Below are 22,036 nucleotides of genomic sequence, written 5' to 3'. Positions count from 1 at the left end.
CACGGTGTGATTTTTCTTTTTTTTTTCTTTTTTTATAAAAAGTAGTTACTTACACATGGTAAAAAATAGGTATGAAATTGCTGATAAACTAGTAGGATTTTTCCAGATGCGAGAATGTTTTCTTACATATCTTGAATGCGTCCATTCATCAAGTTCGGGTTGCTTTGTTTATTATTTCTAGGATGTAACATAAAATTTATAACATGTTTACGATGTGCAATAAATGTATACTTTTTTAAATAACTGAGTGATCAAATTTAATATATTTTGGTACTGTGATTTATTACATTTTAATGTATATTTTATATATTTTTATATATATATTGTATATTATTATTATTATTATTATTGTATGTCATACTGGTATATTTATACATTATATTATACATATTATGTGTCTTTTTTTATTATTTTACTCTCTTTGTGACCGGCATAAGAGGGACAAGGAGGAGATTTAGTATCATTGTTTGTAAAATGTAAAATGATAAAATACTGGATGGAAAAAATAATTTTAATACAAAACTGCATCTCTCTGTACTCAAAAATAGTGGGTTCATAGTATGCAAAAATCATAATTTCATGTGACATGAAGTCTGAATCACTCCCACACAGTCATGAGCTCGCTTTTACACATGACTTCATTTCATAGGGGAAACACTGACATGTGGAAGGAAAACACAAGAGTAGCTAGAATATCATCAGTTGGACACGAGCCCCATAAAGAAGCACATGTGGACTATAATGCCACACTTTACTATGATTATGATACAATAAGACATTCCAGTTCACTGCGAGTGCAGACTGTTTTGAGGTGCTCTATTTATAGACTAAAGGATGCAAAAGCCACCAAACATCTCTCTTCTAAAAGAAACCTTTGCATGCATTGCAACGATGGGTTAGCTGAACAGGTCAGGTGGCCAAAACTCACCTCGCACCTGTCTCTCCTTTTCCACATGCAATAAAGCTCAAAACACATGCGCTAGCGGGCAGCTCTAGATCAGATGCATGGTGACAGTGAGGAAAGCATGAGAAGACAGGTTTGTAGGGTACAGAAACATTCTCTCTATACCTTTGGAAGGTACATATAGAAAAAAGGGGAGTGAATAAAGTGTGAATGGGAACTTACTCTTCTCCTGGGAGAAAGAGAAAAGGAACGGAAGTGACAGATGCAATCCTCCAGAGACTGATCCCGATAGTCACTGCGATACAGTCCAGCTGAAACAGAACAGAATGTCTAAGTCCCCTTTGCTTCCTGTGACACTGTGCCTTGTGCTGTGATGCTCTTTGGTTTAAAGACTGAAGAATATCAGAGTTCCCAGCCTCTCAGCCAATCAGAGCGCTCAGCTTCCCCCCCACCCCTCCCTAAAGTTTCTCCAGCACAAGCCAGCAGAGACCGGAGAAATGTTTTAAAAAGCAGGGGCCACTGCAGCATCACAGCGGGATGCTTATATGTCTCAAATTGTCAAGCACGAGAGCCAAAAGAGTGTTGGGTCACCATGGGAATACTGCAATCAGCTGAGAGTTTTCTTTCGGAAATGAATCGTCAAAATTGGACGTCAGACATCAGTTGTGCTACCCGCACTGTTTACCTCTGTGGTCCCTTTGGAGGCTGCAGTTCTCATTTCACATGTCCTTTGGCTGGTCTCTGCATTGTTGTTAGTGATCAGGAGAGAATGGGGCTAGTTGTCACACTTCTGATAAATTTAGAAGTACATTTTTATATAAGCATACGCCTTAAAGTCAAAGCCACAAACCAGCTATTGAACGCTTCCAGCATTATGTGGAAAAATGTGTTGTTAATTGAACTTCAATTGATCGTTTGTGACAACATGGCTTAACGGCAAAATAAAACAGTGAAGCTCTTATGAAACACAAAATTATTTGAAGCAAAGCAGTGTGAACAAAGCAAGGTACAAAAATGTTTATGAAAATAATACTGAATTTATAACATTTAAAAACTTGTTCTGTCCTGAAAAAAAAAAAAAATCATTATTAAACATTATTAAATACAATTTAGCAGCATGTTGAAAACGACATTTCCCATGAAGCTGCAAAGACCTCTACACCAATCAGAGAATCAAATCAAATCGGTGTAAATCCTGAAATAAGCTTACTTTGAAAAAACAAAACAAAAAATCAACCTCTTAAAATGAATATTTCGCTATTGTTTAAAGTACACAGTCTTGTCATTTATTTTGACATATCTTCTAATACATTTTTGCTTCAACATAGCCTATGCATTAGCTTGAAATTTTGTAAATTAGGTGATTGATTTGGTTCATTGCTGATTAACAAAGACTTTTCAAAAAGCTCCATGGGAAAAGTAAATGGAAAAAATAATTCACCAACCAAGCCTGAAAAAGTGGGCAGACCATGGATAATTGTGGAAATATCTGACCAGTCAATGCCACGATCGACCAATCAGAATCAAGTATTACAAAGCGCTGTGTAATAAAACCTAAATAATAATAACAAATAATAAATAATCACACACATATGGAACTAATCTGCTCTATATCGTCATAGTCTAGTTATCGCACCCCAGTAGTTTATGTTCTCAGGGTCTAGCCACCTTCAAGTGGGCAAAGGGAAGCAAACAAATCATATTTCTTGGATATCTAGCTACGGACTTTAAATAAACTCATTACTAACATTTTTTGTGAGGCACTGTCTGAAGTTCCTAAGTGATATGTTTGTTATTGTTTACATAATGTTTGATGGGAAATTGAGTTATCGGGGAATTACATTTACGAACGCGGCAAACGTCAATGGGATTTATAAATATTGTGAACACAGCATCGAGCTCGGTCTTATTGAGCTATGTCTGTCATGGTTTCCCATCTGCTGGAAATGTTTAGATACACACACACCAAACACAAATCTATCAGACAAGCCCAGATGTTTGATCCTCATGTGATGTCAGAGCAATTAAAGTGTCAACAACACGTTATCCGTCTTGAAGGATACTTTATTCAAACATTTTGGACAAAAAACAAAAAATAGAACAAATTATCTAAAGTAAAAACATGAATGAATGAGTTAGTTAGTTAGCTAGTTTGTTTGTTAGTAGCCTAGCATCTTTCCTGTATCCATATGTTTAAGCTGTAACTGCAACAAAAGCACTATTATGAGCCTTTTATTTGTTAAAACACCTGGGCCCTCATTGTTCAGCAAGACGCCATAAGGTCTTGAAACACGCAACCGTAATTTTATCCTTAATATGCAGTCTTTATCAATACTTAGCCTAGAAATGGGAGAAACAAACCTTTTTGATGCTTCGAATTAAATAAACCAATGGCTTCTCAAAACGATTCACTGTTTCGAAGCGCTTGAAACACCATGCTGGTGAAGCTTGCTCTGGTCAAAACTGTGTGAATGCAACACAAACTCAGACCAAAATATGCATAAAATTGTTTTACAAATGTATTTCAAGCAATTAGCAATCAAATACCATTAAATATGAAGTGTCTGTTTAATTTTTTTTATTTTATTACATTGCAGGGCTTGTTTTGTTTTATGGAGGCCTCGTCTAACTATGCCAAAACACTACTCTTCTTTTTAATTACACAAATGTCTCATTAAAATGTCCATAACTGTAAAAAAAAAAAACTGATCCGAGATCAGGTAAAAACCATAGACTGTCATGATTCTGCCCTCGTGTCCTTGATTTTTTCCTAGTCTTGAGGCAGGATCATGACAGACCCGTGTTTTGTGTACAAGCGCATGGCCTTGTCTTTGGGCCATGTGCTTGTGTTGTCTCGTTCCCTTGCCCCGCCCCCCTTGTTAACCTAGTCGTGTCTTGATTGTCCTATCTGTAACACCTGTCGTGTCTTGATTAGTACCCCTATTTAGATCTCCTAGTGTGCTCTGTCTTGCGTCGGTTCATTGTCATTGTGATTGTACCTGTCATTGTGATTGTACCTCAACTGTGTCCTACAATTGTGATTGTGTGTGAGATTGTGCTGTACCCGCTGAAGTCCTTGTATTACCGTGAGTGTTCATAGTTAGTATTTAGAGTCCTTGTTTATCTTGTCAGTCCAGTCCTGTTTTAGTTATTTAGTCTTTACCTTGCTCCGTGTTTCCCCCCTCGTGGGTTTTGTTTTCCCCTTTTTGTAATAAACCCTTTGTTTGAGAATCCCTGTCTGCACCTGAGTTCCTCCCTTACCAATACCTGACAGAATGAACCGACCAACAAGGAACTCAGCAGACAGGAGGCAATGCTGGATGGCATCAGCCAGCCAGCGAGATTGTTTTGAGGGCTCTCGCCTTGTGGTGTTCCGGGGGACCAGGGGAGGTCGTTCCGGAGTGAGCGGGCGAGAGGAGGAGCCCCAGAGGTCCCCACCTACCCAGCTGCCGGCGATCCCGGAGGGTCGTGTCCTGGCCGTGGCAACCCTGGGGGGTCAGGCAAGCCCCTCCCAGAGTCCTGAGGTGCCCTCCTCAGCCAGCAGTCTCCCCATGAAACGAGGGAGACGGTTTTCATGGGAGTCAACTTCTGAGTCTTCGGCGTCTGAGACTGCCCTGCCCGAGACCAAACTCCCCCAACCCGCCTCTGACCCAGCTGTGGCCTCTGCACCGCGCCCAAGGAGGAAGAGGAGGAAGAGGGGGCCTGCCGGTCCTGTGACCCTGTCTCCTCCCATGCCAGCAGCGGAGAGCGCTGGCGTGCCCGTGCCAGCAGCGGAGAGCGCTGGCGTGCCCGTGCCAGCAGCGGAGAGCGCTGGCGTGCCCGTGCCAGCAGCGGAGAGCGCTGGCGTGCCCGTGCCAGCAGCGGAGAGCGCTGGCGTGCCCGTGCCAGCAGCGGAGAGCGCTGGCGTGCCCGTGCCAGCAGCGGAGAGCGCTGGCGTGCCCGTGCCAGCAGCGGAGAGCGCTGGCGTGCCCGTGCCAGCAGCGGAGAGCGCTGGCGTGCCCGTGCCAGCAGCGGAGAGCGCTGGCGTGCCCGTGCCAGCAGCGGAGAGCGCTGGCGTGCCCGTGCCAGCAGCGGTGGGCGTTCCCGTGCCAGCAGCGGTGAGCGTGTCCGAGCCAGCAGCGGTGAGCGCTGGCGTGCCCGAGCCGGCAAAGAAGAGGGCAGTATGCAAGTCGGCAGTCGTGAGAGCGCAGGAGAGTGCCGCGGCCGACTCTGCAGCAAAGACTTTAGTTCAGTGTATCTCATCTCGTAAGGAGATGCCAATTGTCCTGGCTGCTAAAGCCTTTTCTGATTATTTGTCCCGTCTTGTCCAAATTTTAGAAATCCCCGTCAGTCCTGTCTTGTCCCCTGACCCTGTTCCCAGAAGTCCCAAGTGTCCAGCCGTTGTCTCCCCGTGTCCTGTTGACGTGGCCCCGTGTCCTGTTGACGTGGCCCCGTGTCCTGTTGACGTGGCCCCGTGTCCTGTTGACGTGGCCCCGTGTCCTGTTGATGTGGCCCCGTGTCCTGTTGATGTGGCCCCGTGTCCTGTTGATGTGGCCCCGTGTCCTGTTGATGTGGCCCCGTGTCCTGTTGATGTGGCCCCGTGTCCTGTTGATGTGGCCCCGTGTCCTGTTGATGTGGCCCCGTGTCCTGTTGATGTGGCCCCGTGTCCTGTGGTCCCCCCGTGTCCAGTAGATGTGGTCCCCCCGTGTCCAGTAGATGTCGTCTCCCCGTGTCCAGTGAATATTGCCCCGTGTCCCGTAGATGTCCCGTGTCCTGTTGTCTCCCCCTGTCCAGTAGATGTTGTTCCCCCTTGTCCAGCTGTCGTCTCCCCGCGTCCCGTAAGTGTTGCCCCGCGTCCCGTGTCTGCTCCTGTCATGTCCTCTGCCAGCTGTCCCGAGACCCCTCCCCGCCCCTCACCACCCAGACCTGCCCGTACCCCCCGTCGTCAGCCTTCGTCCTGTCCTCCTAAAATCCCTACCCCTCCCACCCACCCTGGCCTGTCCCCCATGAACTTTGTGCTCCCGCCTCCTCCCCTTCCCTGTTTGTTTTTTTTGATTTGTCACCCTAACCCTGCCGTCGTGTATTCATGTCTGCCTTTGTTATTATTTGTCATGTCTTGTTGGTTTGTGTCGGTGTCCCAGTCTGTCATGTCAGTCGTGTCCCGTGTTTGATGTTCCCTTGAGGAGCGTCTGGAAGCCGCTCCTTAAGGGAGGGGTTCTGTCATGATTCTGCCCTCGTGTCCTTGATTTTTTCCTAGTCTTGAGGCAGGATCATGACAGACCCGTGTTTTGTGTACAAGCGCATGGCCTTGTCTTTGGGCCATGTGCTTGTGTTGTCTCGTTCCCTTGCCCCGCCCCCCTTGTTAACCTAGTCGTGTCTTGATTGTCCTATCTGTAACACCTGTCGTGTCTTGATTAGTACCCCTATTTAGATCTCCTAGTGTGCTCTGTCTTGCGTCGGTTCATTGTCATTGTGATTGTACCTGTCATTGTGATTGTACCTCAACTGTGTCCTACAATTGTGATTGTGTGTGAGATTGTGCTGTACCCGCTGAAGTCCTTGTATTACCGTGAGTGTTCATAGTTAGTATTTAGAGTCCTTGTTTATCTTGTCAGTCCAGTCCTGTTTTAGTTATTTAGTCTTTACCTTGCTCCGTGTTTCCCCCCTCGTGGGTTTTGTTTTCCCCTTTTTGTAATAAACCCTTTGTTTGAGAATCCCTGTCTGCACCTGAGTTCCTCCCTTACCAATACCTGACAATAGACACTTGTTATGGTTTGCTGCAAATCATTCATAAGTTCACAAAGATCGCCAAAAAATTGATTGACTGGGTCAGTTTAATACACGTGCCGAACCACCACTTGCTCGGAAAAAAATGATTCACATATAGGTTTCGAAGCTTCACGAAACAGTACTTACAAAGTGCCCATCACGAAATTCAGAGGGTTCAGAGTTTTTAACTTATAGCCTATGTAATACCAAACAAATACATAAAATGTACTCCTTTTAAGCCACTACAATATCCCTTATTAGATTAACATTTCAACTAAAAACTAAATCAAAACTACAATCAAAAACAGAGATAAAAATAAAACACTCACCTGGAAAGGAGCTTCATTTGACTTTAATAGACAACCTGGCTTGTTTGTGTTTCACAGATTTGGACAGTTCTGGGGAAGATCATGGAGACCTATTCCTTGAGAAACACCTAATGGCAATCTTACGGATCAAATACAGATGGGACATTTACGCAAAGTTGAGACATTTGTAGTCTTTGAATACCAAAGAAGCTCAGAGGGCATGAAATATCCCCCAAGAGCAAGTACATCTGTATGCATTTTAATGAGAAGCTCATTCAAAATCCCTCCGTGCAAACAACCTCTAAATCACTAGTTTATATATGCACAACAGAGGGTTTACCACTACAAGAAGTGACATTAACACCCATCACCTTGCACAGAATATAGTACACAAACATTTCCTAAATACAATTTTGTATACCAAAACTGCATCTGCTGATTCAGTAATGTTCATGCAGCTGTGCAGTCCTTGTAAAGAATGTCGGATGACCATCAGTAAAAAATTTACCACATCTGTTTGACATAATCCTTCAGTCAACAACATTCTTGGCGGCTATAAAAACTGGTTTGTCTTTATTTGTCTAACTAAATGCACATCCATGTCACTCAGTCCACATGATGATGTCCAAACTGTTAAATTCAAGTAAATGATATTGAAGTCTATAGTAGAGTCTCTACAGTGCCATTAAATGGAACAAAATATCTAAATGCAGCTAATTTTTTTTTAAATAACAGTTTGATGAAGGGGGCTGTGCAGCATTTAGCATGTTAATTAGTGAATTTAATTTTCCCTGCAGTGTTTGAGTAATATTTAATTAATTCTATGGTGACATTGACAGGGGTTTTACTTTGCAAATTAGTTAAATTAGGAGATCCCACCTCAAAATGAAAAGGTGTAGAAGAAAAAGGCAGGTCTAACAAACAAATGTGAGCATTATTCATGGCAATCCAGATTTCTTCTGATCTGCTAGTTCACACATTCTGAGAACCATGACCTACTTTTAACTGCTACACCAAAATTACCCATGAAGCACCAGTGAAAAATGCTTTAAGGAGAATTCTGTTATCCTTTTTTATTTGAGCGGGAGGCAGCCACTCAAATGTGTTTGTGCTACTAGAAAAAACTCTCTAAAAATATCACTTACCATGCTTAAATTTTCCATTGCTCAAGGAAGCAGATTTACAAGGTTGGGGGGAAAATTTTTGATTTTACACCATCTTAAGACAGACATTATAAAGATACTTTTTTTACTAAATGTGACCCTGGACCACAAAATCAGTCTTACGTGTCAATTCTTCGAAACTGAGATTAGTAGATCAAATTGAATAAATAAGCTTTCTAGTGATGTATTTATTAGGAGAGGACAATATTTGGCCGAGATCTGGAATCTGAGGGTGCAAAAAAATCAAAATACTGAGAAAATCGGCTTTAAAGTTGTCCAAATGAATTCTTAGCAATGCATATTACTTATCAAAAATTAAGTTTTGATATTTTTATGGTAGGAAATTTACAAAGCATCATAATGGAACATGTATCTTAATGAATTTTGCCATTATAGAAAAATCGATAACTTTGACCCATACAATGTTTTTCTGGCTATTGCTAAAAATATACCCCAGTGACTTAAGACTGGTTTTGTGCTCCAGGTTCACAAATGAAAACCATACCCAAAAATTAAAGGAGTGCTCCACCCAAAAATGATCATTTCCTGAAAACTGACCCTGCCTCAAACCACCCAAGACGTAGATTGTTTCTTCATTGGAACATATTTGGAGAAACTTAGCATTACATCACTTGCTCACCAATGAGAGTCCAAACAGCTGATAAAAACCATCACAATCTCCACTAGTCCAGTCAATCAATTAAAGGCTTCTAAACTGAAGAGCTGTGTGTCTGTAATAAACAAATCCACCATTAAAGCGTTTAACTTTAAACTATTACTTCTGGCCAAAATACCAGCCGTTATTCATAATAAGTGACATTCAGAGAAAAAGTCCATCCCTTATTGTCTTATCATATTTGTTTTCACTTGTAAACAGTGCATATATATAAAGCAATATTATGGATAGTGGACTTGAAGTAAAAAAAAGTCTTCATAATGAATGTAGTTGTTTTTTTGTTATAAAAAACACAGATTTCAGCTTAACAAGATGTTAAATGATGGCCTGGAGTCATGTGAACTTGTAGATTATTGTGATGTTTTTAATCAGCTGTATGAACTCTCATTCTGATGGCACCCATTCACTGCATTTTGGAAGGCCTGAGGTTAAGTCATTTGAAGCATATTTTCATTTGGGAGAACTATTCCTTTAAGGTTTCCAAAATTAGAGTTTTATATCATAATTACAAAAAAGAGAAGAAACTATGCGACTGCAATACACAACCAAATTCATTTAGGTTTATTGTGTGTTTATTTAAAAAATATACAAAATATTTCCCAGATATAAATTTTTGCCCCTTGACTGTTACTACATTTTCCTCCACATAGGGGAGCTGTGTTCTCATGGTGAAGACAGATTCTAGAAAATTAGATCTAAGTGGGTAATCTTGCATCTATATTTAAAACAAACACAGCCCTCAATGGAGACACACAACAGACTACTATTTACATAAAGATAAACAGCTCACTGCCGGGGTCAAATGCCTCAAAGTATAGCCAGTCCATTAGAAAATGCAGTTAAAAAAAATACAATAAAAAACCCACCAACTTAAGTGAATACAGCAATTTTTGCATAAATATCTAAAAGTTAATTAACATAATACTTTTCCTTGTATAAAATTTAAGCACCTATCGCCCCAAAAAAAATCCCAAGACATTCATGATGACATGATATACAAAATAAAAAAGGTAACCAAATACATGTCATTCTTCACCAATAATGCAAGATGAGATCAATGCATTGGTTCCTTCAAGGACAGCTGCAGTACTGCTACCATTCACACAATGTCACATGTGAAGGGTAAAAGGCACATTAATATGCAAAAGTTGCCAACACTTCTTTTTTCATTGTATTTACTCATATTGCCATAAACAGGAACATAAATATATAAACACCCAACAAATGGTGTCTAAAACTGCATTAAAAAGTATGTGAATGCCATGAGTGAGGAGCTTGGAGGTACTGACTTGCATCTCATTAAATAGAATCGGGAAACACGTCAGTATGCAAAAAAAAAAACAATGAGGAAAATGAGTAGAAGCAGGAGCAGCCTGAGTTCAACTCAAATGCCCAGCTGAGGGTAAAAGGCAAGATCCAGCCCAGACTGCAACACACAGTCTGTCCAATAATGTTTTTTCCCAGGGCATCAAGATAAATGATATGGTCTACGTATAAACAGTCTTATAAAAATGTAGCGAAAAGGCGGTTTTAGGTAGATTGTCAGTGCTGACTGGTTAGTCACACAGCACCAGTTATTCTTTCTTGTGGTGTATGTCGTTGTTCTGTTGCATGGTTGTGTTTTGCAGGACTTTAGGAAGCCTTTTGCCTTTTGTGTATGCGTGGTACCAGAAGTGGAGGAAGAGGAGGAGGAAGATGATGCCATACAGAGCAATGATGTAGATGAATATGGGGTATGAGTAGGGACAGTCTTTCATGAAGAAGTACTGGCTAATATGTAGGGTTATGATGACAAACTGGATCTGAGAAAAGAGAGCAAAAGCAAAAATAAAAATCCAACTCAAATCAGTCTAGGCTGGTGGAATGAACAAAAGACATAGCATAAAATGTTGTAATGCTTACAAGCTGTATTGAAGTCAAATGCTTCTTCCACCATAAAAACTTCTGGTATTTAGGACCCAGAGCTGACAATCCATAGTATGTATACATGATGACATGAACGATGCAGTTAAGAGGAGCGTGAAACGTCCCCAAACCACCTGCAGCATCAAACAAACAGACGTCTATAGGAAATTCATCTATTATATGTATTCATGCAATCGTAAAAAAAAGAGACAAATCCCTACCTGGAGAAAACCGGACTCCAAACCACCAAGTGAAAGGCATGATGGAATGATGGAAGACATGTAGGAAGGTCACCTGATTGTGCTTTTTTCTCAGCACAAAGAAAACCTGTCCAGAAGAGGCAGAGAAGACCCTGTGTTAACATCTGTTTTGCACAATCTGATCTCAAGCACAGCACTAAATACTGTAGGTGTAAATAGGGTGTAAAATCATTTAAGAGATGTATTGTAATTTGAAGTTTCAGTGAAAATCCAATAACCCTATTTCTGTTACTTACTGACAGATCAAAATAAAAAAATCTAAATAATTTTCTGTGGTAACTAGTAACTTCTCTACCAGAAAAGCAAGTACCTCAGGCAAAAGACACTAAAAGTGCTCTCTTCCATCTTTCCATCTAACCACTTAAAGGAGTTTTGTCTGTAACTCACTGTAACACTATTTTCGTCCATTTTTCATAACCTGAGAGAAAACTAATATTGCTGACTGACAGTTTGTCAAAGGTGTGACAGACAGCTGTGTCCTGCCAAACTGTAGCATTTTAGATGTAACATAACCAAGGTAATTACTATGAAACACTTTACTTACTGTGTCCATCAACTCAATAAACTTGGAGAAGAAATAGAGCCAACAAGTCCATACCATCTGGATACACAAAAATGTAGATCAAGCACAAATGCCAAACAAAACCTTTTATTTAAATTATACCAAACTTGAATGAATCACTAAATTCATCAGATATACAGATACAATGCATGACTCAGCAGTGAGCGTATTGCTTAGTCTGAATGGTCCTGTGTATCATTTAAGTCAAGTGAAATCAACCACATCCAAGCAAAACACCTAAGCCTGGAGCATAGTTACAAGCTTCTCATACAGCAGGTAAATTTCTTCCGCTCTCACCCTCATGCCTTTTGGCGATCGAGAGTAGTCTACTAGTTCACAGCCGAATGAATACCCGGTTCCCCAGCCTGACATCACAAACTGCAGAAAAGAAATTCATCTTTGGTCATTTAATCTGGAAATGAACTTAATGGTGCATTTACCAAAAAACAGATAATGAAAAAAACCCTTGTTTACATTTATTACATTTTGAGTTCAGATGCAAAAAGTGCAGTCTGAAATGTTCTTCTTCAAAAATTAGCATTTTTATCAGGCTCCTATATATTTATGTTTAGTCATTTCACTTTAATTGCATAGAAAAGGACTTATACGTTGCCAATAGAATACATTTACTGAACCTAAACATAGGAGCCTGATAAAAATGCTTATTTTAGATAAGCACTTTGCATCTGAACTCTCCACATTAACTACATGCACCAACAAACTGCAAGTCAAATGGGATAATGAGCAAAAAAAGGGTGAGTCAATCGCATTTTACTTAAAAAGTTTGTTATTTACTAAAAGGAACACAGATTAGGGTGTTTACTGTCCATTAATTATGTACACCAATTATGCTAATAAATGTGTAAGACTGGCAGGTGAATGCACTTTATATACACATACATAGATTAGAATATACACATTTTGTAGTGTAAACCTCTGTTTAAAGACTTTACCCACCCTCACGACATACAAGCTCGTATTCTGCAGAATGCCTGTTTTTTTCCATACAGTTAAAAACACAAGGATTAGTAAATGTTAATTTTATAGTCAACTGAAGCAGACGGTGATGTGACTAAATTCATACAAGTGATTTACACGTTAACTGAATGTGTGACCTGCATTAAACTAACAATGAAACGATAACACAACTCAAAGGAATCTAACAAAACACGTTCATAAAAATGTGTCTATGTAAATTCCAGAGCAAAACCCAACAACAGGTTTGCCCGCTAGCAAACAGAAACAGATTTACCTCATAACACATGTAAATAGAATAAGCCACAACGCTGAAATTATAGATGACGAGGAACCTCTTCAGATCAAACGGTTTCCGGTTCTCCATTAACCTTGGCCCCAGTGACATCACAAAGTAGATGTAAAATGCAATAATAAGTGTTTGGGGCAGCGGTGAGGACATGAGCAGCCAGTCTTCTGACCTGGGGTCTGAAATCACATCATAAGAATATCTGCACTCCATGAAATGTCTCCATGCACTGCACTGTAACATCGATAGTAACTTCATTAGTTTGTGCATTCATTTGAGATTCAGTTGAGATCCACAAAGTAAGCCATTTGATTGTTGGGTGGACTAAGTTACCAAACATGGACTGGAGAGTAACAGTCCCAGCCCACTTCTTCAGCAGTGTTGGTTCTGGAAGTATTTAATATCCAATCTTGGATTTTTATCAAAGTGGTCTTAGTTAAATAGCGATAAGTGCAATATATTTTACATTTATTGCAAAATAAGTTTATATATATATTCACAAATACTTCAACAGTTTAATAAAGAGCAAACTCAATTATGTGGGTGGGTGCTAAAAGTTATTTCTCTGATTGATGGAGATTTCACGGGTAATGTAGTTTTTCACTTTTAAACAGGATTATATTAAAAATAAGATGTAATAATGTAACCTGATGGCTTTAACAAAATCATATTACCATCAGTTAACAACCTCACAGACAGTAGGACTGTCTTTAATGCTTTTAAAGTAATCTATTCCTAAAAAAAAACCTGACTTCTGCATCCTATGGGAGTTAATGAGGTTTGAATGTGTGCGTTTGTACATTAATGTTTTGATTTTCTGATGTCAGAAACCTTCTTACCTGCATCTTCCATCCACTTGTCATACAGCTGTGCAACTGTGGATGTGAACTCACAGAACGCCATCACTGACAATGGTCAGAGCCTAAAGACACAAACACAAGTGTACGTGAGATGGATGACTTAGGAGATTTCAAATAAACTCATCCTATAAGTCAAGTCTAACAAAATTTAAGTCATTTAACTTAAATGCCACATCATTCGGACTGAATTTATAATTGAACAATCTTGAATTACACCTTAACAGTACCATTCCCTTCACGAAAGTGACATGTTGTGATGTAGAACCTAAACGCTTTAAAATAAAGCAGGATAGACTCTTGTGTGGAGGCACGTGAAATGTTATATTGTGGTAAAAAAGCAGTTGGGCCATCCTCCATCCTCTACAGCAAACTCAGAGCTGAACAGGAGGGCGAGTGTTGGGACACAACATTTAACAGTTAGTGTATGTTCAAGACAGGACATCCCATAAAACCATGGTGGTGGAATAATGAAGACATGCAGAGGGCAGAGAACAATGTACAGTAATATACCAAAAAACAGCTGAACTCAGAGATGCATACAATGGAGATTCTTAGTTGTTCTCTACATGATACCATAACCAGAAAAGTGCATTTCAAATGTCATTATTCTATAATGAACATACATGTCTGTGGCTGTGTATCAGGGGTGCAAAAACAAATTTTATTCCTTAGAGACAAATAAGGCCTGGATCTGCAAAAAAATTTTGGCAGACATACAATTTGTGTTTAGCAAATTTCGCAGCTTTAAGCTCTTGAGGTGTTGATTCATATAGTTTCTAGATCATTTAGATGATTATTAAAAGCTTCATTGGACAAAAAATGACTTCAATGTTTTTGATTCTTTCTGACACAAAATGACCGGCTAACATTAACTGACTAATCATATCAGTAGCACATGTGAAAGAGTGAATGAGTACTAGTCAGGTGAAATCACTATCATACTAATTAGATTGTAAGAGCAGACTGATTGCTATAAAAGAAGGGAAGTAGAGCTTCCAATCATTGTGTTCTTGTTAACAATGGTTACCTCCAAAGAAACACGTTGACCCATCATCGCGGGTCATCATAATTGGTTCACGTGCAAGGAAATTGCTACAAAGAATATTGCACCTGACAGAACAATTTACAGGATCATCAAGAACTTCAAGGAGAGAGGTTCGACTGCAGGGAAGAAGACTTCAGGACATCCCAGGGTGTCCAGCAAATGCCAAGAGTGTCTCATCCTGAGGAGTCTGCTACGGCATCATGTCACCAGCAGTGCAGAGCTTGCTCAGGAATGGCAGCAGGCTGGGGTGAGAACATCTGAACGCACCGTGAAGACTTTTGGACAACAGCCTGGTGTCAAGAAGAGCAGTAAAGAACCCACTTCTCTCCAAGAAAAATGTCAAGGACAGACTGAAATTCTGCAGGAAGTACAAGGATTGGAACGCAGAAGACTGGTGCAAAGTTATTTTCTCTGAAGTTTCCTTCCAACTGTTTGTGACATCTGGAAAATCGATTGTGCAGAGAAAAGGTGAATGCTACCATGAGTCCTGTGTTGTGCCAACAGTGAAGCATCCTGAGACCATCCATGTGTGAGGTTGCTTTTCAACCAAGGGAGTGGGCTCTCTCCTCAAAAACATTACCATGAAGAATTGGATCAAAACATCCTGCAAGAGCTATCCATGAGGTGATCCGTGCATTTTTCCAGCATGATTGAGCACCATGTCACATGGCAATAATGATTAAAGAAGCGGCTCGAAGATCATTTACAATGAAATTTTGGATCCGTGGACGGGCAACTCGCTGGATTTCAATCTTCTAAAGAACCTGTGGTCAGTCCTCAAAAGGCAAGCAGATAAGCAGAAGCCCACAAACTGTGATCAACTCCGAGAACTAATAAGGCAAGAATGGATCCCCATCTTTCAGGATTTGGCCCAGAAGCGAATATCCAGCATGCAAGAGAGAACTGCAGAGGTTACGAAGAACTAGGTTCAACACTGTAAAAAAAAAATAATAATTTTCTCAAAGCCTTCTAAACCTTAAGCTTATTGTTTTTCAGTATACCATAGAAACCTTTGGGGAAAGTGATCTACAAATACTGAAGCAGTAAACTTTACAAAACCCAAAATATGTCACTGCCAAACCTTTTGGCCATGACTGTAAATGTACATCAATTTATAGCATATATAATTTCCAGCAATTATTGCTAATTAAAAACCTAACACATTATGTAAACAAAAAGAGTATTCCATACAATGCGTTTCATAAAACTGAACTGTTTTATAGGATGCCATTTTCCATGGTATCCATGCATACAGTCCAAATAAATATCTGTTAAATAACAGGTTACTTTAAGCTGGAGGACCCAAAATAAAAAAAAATAAAAAAAACTTAACTAACATTCATTTTGTCATTGTTCTAGAGAAGCTTCAACCTAAGATTTTTATTTTCTCCATTCAACATACACTTTAATGTTTACAGAGAAACTAATATAATGTGTTTCAGGGCATACAGGTCCAATTACCTGGAGAGAGTGGCATGCCTAGATACTATAGTCTTTAATACAAGCTTCAACATGCCTGTTGCCATGAGATGGACAGGTTGCAGGTGTGAGAGGACACTACTCCACACAAGTGAATTCAACACTGGGTGCCACCAGCTTAACTGCAAAGCCTAATACTAATCAAATCCAAACATAATATCTGATGTTTTATGATGTTTGAGTGCGGGAAATGCTCTGTTGGCTTAGAGTCTTTCCATAGTCATAGCCAGAATTCCTTGTTGGTGAGTTTTCAGCAATGAATAAATACAAATGAAAATAAATAAAATGATCTACATCATAAACAACCTGATTTATAATGCCAGCAAAAAGTAATAATGGGCATGCAAATATCTAAGTTCAATTCCAGTGCTGGATTCAGCTGAAATTTAGTCTGGCTCTTAAAATATGTGCATATGTGTAAACAATATATAAATTTAAATTAAAAATTTTATATATATATATATATATATATATATATATATATATATATATATATATATATATATATATATATATAATGCACTATTCAAAATAATATATTGAACTATTTAATGACTCTAAATTTAAATAATAGTTGTGTAATAACTATTAAGAAAAAGATAATTAAAACATTTTCTCTGAACCTTGAGCGCACACAAGTGTGCATTACCTAAAAGATTTAACATTTAAACATTTAAAATTAAAATGTCAAAATGTTTGTTACAAATAAATACGTTGAAATATAAAAACATTAAATATTAAAAATTAAATTAACACCAAGTGTTAAGTGGAGATATAATTTCCTCATTACATGAAATCAACATTTTATCACATAAGGACTTTACAAAAGAATGCAGGTGCGCGTGCACCTGTCTTACCCTAACAAAATAATGAGTTCAGATGTGTTTTCACGCACACCTCGAGGTCCTCCCGCTCTGCGTTCACCAGGACGCTCGTCTTCTGCCTCTCGGCCAGCTAAAGTAGTTCATAAACTAAAAGCTAATGGTTTGAACACAAGACCTCCATCTGTCACTCTTTCTGACGAAGAGTTCTGATTTCACTGAGAGGAGCGGGCGGTGGGCGGAGACGTTGACCTGATTCCGAGACTGAGGCCTCTGATTGGTCACATGTCGCACCAGGACTCGCAATACTTGCACGCCATTGGTGGCATGACTCCCATTTTAAAAGAAATGTATGAGATCAAAAGTGTTTTGCCAAATAATTGCGACAGTTTAGTGATGTAACAATATATTGATTAATAAAATGTTCCTTTATTTAAACGGTATTTGTATTACCATAAATTCCACTATACAAATGATACAGTGTATAGGTAAAAAGCAAATCCCATAGAAGTGACACAAGCTCAATAAATTGTAAAAACTTAAAATCCAGAGGCAAATCAGTAAGTGACAAACCAATGGAAGTACTCAACACCCATGGGTCTTTTTTATTTACATTGACTTTATATGGATCCATTGATGCAATAATCAGCTGAATGCAGTAAGAGCACATTAATCTCTGAGGGAATGTATATAGTGGTTTATCTGGATTTTAAAAAACAGAGCGATGGGTTTCTTGTTCTGTCAGTCTTCATCACTGCTCCAGGCATCTTCAAAAGCAGGATTGTTAGCAACTTGTGTTCCACCCAGTAAAAATATGCATCCTGAACATTCAGTGATGTTTAATTATCGCTTAGATGATGATACAGTTGCATATATAAGTTTATGAACTTGTAGCTGTTATGCAGTTATGGATTAATAAATTCCAGCTATTATTGCAAATTATTATTAAAAAAAAATTATTTGAATGACAACTAAAAATCTTTTTGTGGGACACTTGGTGAAAACATTTAGAATTAATATTTTTTAAACCTAAAAAGTCTACAAATATTTCCCAAACCACAATAACCCCCCAAAATAAATAAATAAAAATAATACCAAAAAACTAATAAATTATAAAAAATAAACAAAATATATACAATTTATAACACAAATAAAAAAAAAAAGATACTGTTGTGCAATTATTAATGTTCTTCCAAATACATGACCAAAAATAAAACTTATATCACTAAGCCATGTAATTGCTAACAGATAATATCTGTATTTCAGTGATGCAGTAATACAATGTGATTATAAAATATTTACCAGATTTTTTTTTTTTGCCAGAAAAACTGGTAGAGCAGGATGTTAAACACAAAACACGGAGTGAATGATAAACTACAAGCCATCAAGATGTGACTCCAGGTAACATGCACATCTCACATACCATGACTGATAGCAACTGCATCTGAATGCATACCATAATAGGCATAGTTTTTGTCTGGTCCTCTGATCTTATCTTTTGGCTAAGAGACATAAGCAAGGTTGCAAAATGTGTTTAAGTGAGCCCAAATTTGGATTCTCTTTCTGCCCCACCTACCCCAAACCTGCAGATCTGTAAAGATATAAACAAGATGGTCCACAGCGTATTGTATTTTTCATTAAGGTGCACCATTAATTCAATCAACCTCAGAAGTCATCAGGATCAACATTACAACATTATGATAGTCAGGGTGGAACTCACAGCAGTCGACGTTATTATAATGTCCTCTCAACATAGTGATCAGTTCTCCTACTGATCTGCCACACGGCACAAACACAAACTCCTGACTGCAACCCCTCGATATGGTAAATTTGAAGCTTTCCCATAGTTCACCTGTTAATGAGAAATAATTAATAAAGGAAGTGTTTAGGAAAACATGGGAGTGTCTTCAGATGATTGTATCTTGTTTTCATGTCTGGCAGCATTCGGTCTCAGTAGCATTTGGAATAAACATTTTTGACTCACAGAAGGTCAATAACACTCATGAGAAAACATTCCTTTTTCTGCATGAAAATAGGCTCAAAATATAATTCTTGATACGCTTACAGAGATACCTCTTGAAGAAACTCTTAGTCTTGAAGAAAGTCTTCAAACAGCCCTAACTGCTACTCACTAATGTGTTTTCCCCTGTGGCACTTTTCCATAGGCGCATGCGATCATCTGTCCCAGCAGTGAGGAGATGAAGTCCGTCAGCTGTGGAGCACAATCCATTCACTCGCCCATTGTGTGCTGTGTTCACTGGAAGAAAAGTAACATATATTAAATATTTTATACATTTTATTTTAGGGCTGCCAAATTGATTAATCGTGAGTAATTGCACCCAAAATAAAAGTTTGTATTAACATAACATGTGTGTGTACTGTGTGTTTATATATTTAAACACACATACAGTACAGACCAAAGGTTTGGACACACCTTTTCATTCAAAGAGTTTTCTTTATTTTCATGACTATGAAAATTGTAGAGTCACACTGAAGGCATCAAGGGCTATTTGACCAAGAAGGATAGTGATGGGGTGCTGCACCAGATGACCTGGCCTCCACAGTCACCGGACCTGAACCCAATCGAGATGGTTTAGGGGTGAGCTGGACCGCAGATAGAAGGCAAAAGGACCAACAAGTGCTAAAAAGGTGGCTACTTTGAAGAACCTAGAATATAATATATTTTCAGCTGTTTCACACTTTTTTGTTATATTCACCTGCTTCAGACGAGGCCTTGGATTTGTCTCCATTGCGCTGGTCCAAAGTAAAAAGACTCCCGAGGCTCTTCTCACATCCCAGACACGAACCCTACTGTCAGTGCTGATGGGAAATCCATTGCACAAGAGTTACTAGCAATAATGCAAGATAAATAAATCTCCTACAGATGATGAGGTCAGATTCAGAGCTGGCCTCTAAACAAGTTTGATCCATCTGTTTATGTAATACTAACATAATCATTCTTATGCCCACCTAAATTAGGCAATCATCAGCAATCTCCTTTGGGTATTAGATGCCAAACAAAACAGATGCCAAAATTCCTGAAAGTCTTCCTACAATCAGTTTCTTCCTAGAACTTTACGTGCTTAGTTCACATAAAGTGTAAAATAGATTACGCAAAAAATCTTGCAGAAGGCTGACACATAGCTGTTTTGTTAATTGTCCAGGCAGGAAGGACCGTTTCAAAAGTCCCCAATTGCTAATTATCTCGCTCTCATTCACTTACACTAAGCAAACTTCAGTTGAGGGCAGAATCTTTTGATAAGACTGATAACATTATGCATAAATACTGCATGTGAGTGATTATAGAATTTTTTTTTACCATAAATAATCCTCAATAGTCTAAAAACAACAGTATCATATAGCACAGGTTGTGGCTGTTTATTGTTAAAGCAGCAAATGAAAGGTGAGTGGATTGATATCTTTGCAGGTGTGGAAGTGCTTACCTGACCGTGGCCAGGATGTGCTCGTGTCATGGAGACCATCTCACTGAGAGTGACCTGACCTGAATAGTAATGTAAATCTTGCATTGCAGTATCTGAGATAAACAGAAAAGTCTGAGAAAACTGCTGCTAATATGGTCAGGATCTGATGACTGTTCAAAATATTTGAGCCTTTGGCTTTTCAAAGAGTACAATACCCCTTCACCAGGGCTGTCTCCATTTAGAAACCACTTACATAACTCACACTGAAGGATGTGGATGCGCGACCCAGACTTCAGATCACAAAGCTGCACTTTGGGGTCTTTGGTACCAACTGCCAACACAAAGCACAATAGAGTTGAGTGAGAAGAAGAACACAACAGCTCAGACACACTGTTATTGTAGGAGCTTTGAACCCAGTGTTAAGGGCAACACACACTGAACATCCCAAGATGTGTTTGTGGCAAGTAATTGCACAATATTTAGTTCTTTTAAAAGATTTATATACTGGAATGCAAATTATAAACTTTTGGGAAATCGCTGAATATAATCTTAAAAATGTTTCTGATTATGCAGTTGCAAGAAAAAAGTATGAATGTAAAAACTGACCGGATTTTTAACTAAGTCACCATAAACATACAAATACAGTTTACTTAATAATGCTTAATCACATTTATATTTAAATGGTTTCCAGTTGGAGGTGTTAGTCAGAGCTGTCAGGTCAAATTTATCCAAAATTTTGATGTGAACCATGCCTCAAACACATGAGAACTCAGAACACCCAAAATGAATAATGTTTGACATGCATGAAGTTGGAAACAGGTGTGAAATTCTTTAAAGGCCTTGATGTCTCACTTGACGAAATGTTAATTATATGAATAATTCAGCGAAGACAAAAAGACTGATCATATGTACAAAAATATGTATCAGGGCAGATCCTAACTTGTGATCAAAATTACATTATAGAGAAGATTGCATTTGGCTATTCAGCATATAATCATGTCACTTCTTATTTTACTATGGAAGATTATTAAGAAAAAGTATTCTTAAAACAAGATTGTTTGTTTGTTTTTTTTAAAATAGAAGTGGGGAGACAATTATGAGTTAATTGAAACTCAGTGGTGAAAAAAAAAGAAAAAGAAAGAGATAAAAGAAAAGACAGACAATGGGACACGGAGGCGTTCATAACCTGTCCTTCTTGATTAGTAGATAAGTGCCTGGATTCCTCACTTCTCATATCTAAAGCAGAAAATGTTTCACAGTCTCCCCATTGGATGATAATGATGCTAAAGATCCCTCAAATACTTCCACTTTATCTAAAAAAATATTCTACAGCAGATATGAGCATCTATCTAAAACATAGATTTTAGGAATAAACTTTTTTTTTTTTTTTGGAAGGACACCTAAAGATGTAGAGGCTTTGAATATACTACTCTACAACTCTAAGGATTCTACATTTTTAACTGAATCAAATCAAAGAGTAATGAGTGCTCAGAAGTGCAAAAGAACAGCCAAATGCAGAAGGTTTGGTTTAGTCAGACAACACACCTGCTACAAGACTGTGCTTCCTGTCTATAGGAGACATGTGATGGCAGTAAACATTACCATCAAACTGGAACTAC

The 22,036-nt window shown here is 38.8% G+C and overlaps 2 protein-coding genes across 3 annotated transcripts; both read right to left on the bottom strand.

Annotated features, from left to right (window-relative positions):
• Window positions 1–9,337: 9,337 nt before the first annotated feature.
• On the bottom strand, window positions 9,338–17,214 carry elovl7a (ELOVL fatty acid elongase 7a). Of its 2 annotated transcripts, none has more exons than XM_026269259.1 (8): window positions 17,072–17,214; window positions 13,630–13,712; window positions 12,779–12,969; window positions 11,824–11,904; window positions 11,509–11,565; window positions 10,926–11,031; window positions 10,702–10,838; window positions 9,338–10,601 (listed from the first exon to the last, which is right to left on the bottom strand). In XM_026269259.1, exons 2-8 carry the CDS (start codon window positions 13,691–13,693, stop codon window positions 10,374–10,376), a joined length of 864 nt encoding a protein of 287 aa, XP_026125044.1. In that variant the 5' UTR covers window positions 13,694–13,712; window positions 17,072–17,214; the 3' UTR covers window positions 9,338–10,373. The 2 variants fall into 2 exon arrangements, with proteins under 2 accessions (XP_026125044.1, XP_026125043.1); XM_026269258.1 differs by having other exon boundaries at window positions 17,032–17,210.
• A 1,495-nt stretch (window positions 17,215–18,709) lies between these two features.
• On the bottom strand, window positions 18,710–21,999 carry LOC113107922 (DNA excision repair protein ERCC-8). Its single transcript, XM_074559926.1, is given in 7 exon segments — window positions 18,710–18,847; window positions 19,128–19,252; window positions 19,713–19,775; window positions 19,778–19,815; window positions 20,439–20,530; window positions 20,633–20,748; window positions 21,963–21,999. Coding segments are annotated over 7 exon segments (555 nt in total). The 3' UTR covers window positions 18,710–18,763.
• Window positions 22,000–22,036: the final 37 nt, after the last annotated feature.

The sequence above is a fragment of the Carassius auratus genome, chromosome 8 (assembly GCF_003368295.1).
Source record: "Carassius auratus strain Wakin chromosome 8, ASM336829v1, whole genome shotgun sequence".
Classification (NCBI taxonomy): domain Eukaryota; kingdom Metazoa; phylum Chordata; class Actinopteri; order Cypriniformes; family Cyprinidae; genus Carassius; species Carassius auratus.
The sequence above is the reverse complement of the archived record's forward strand: the minus strand, read 5'-3'. Positions and strand labels throughout refer to the sequence as shown.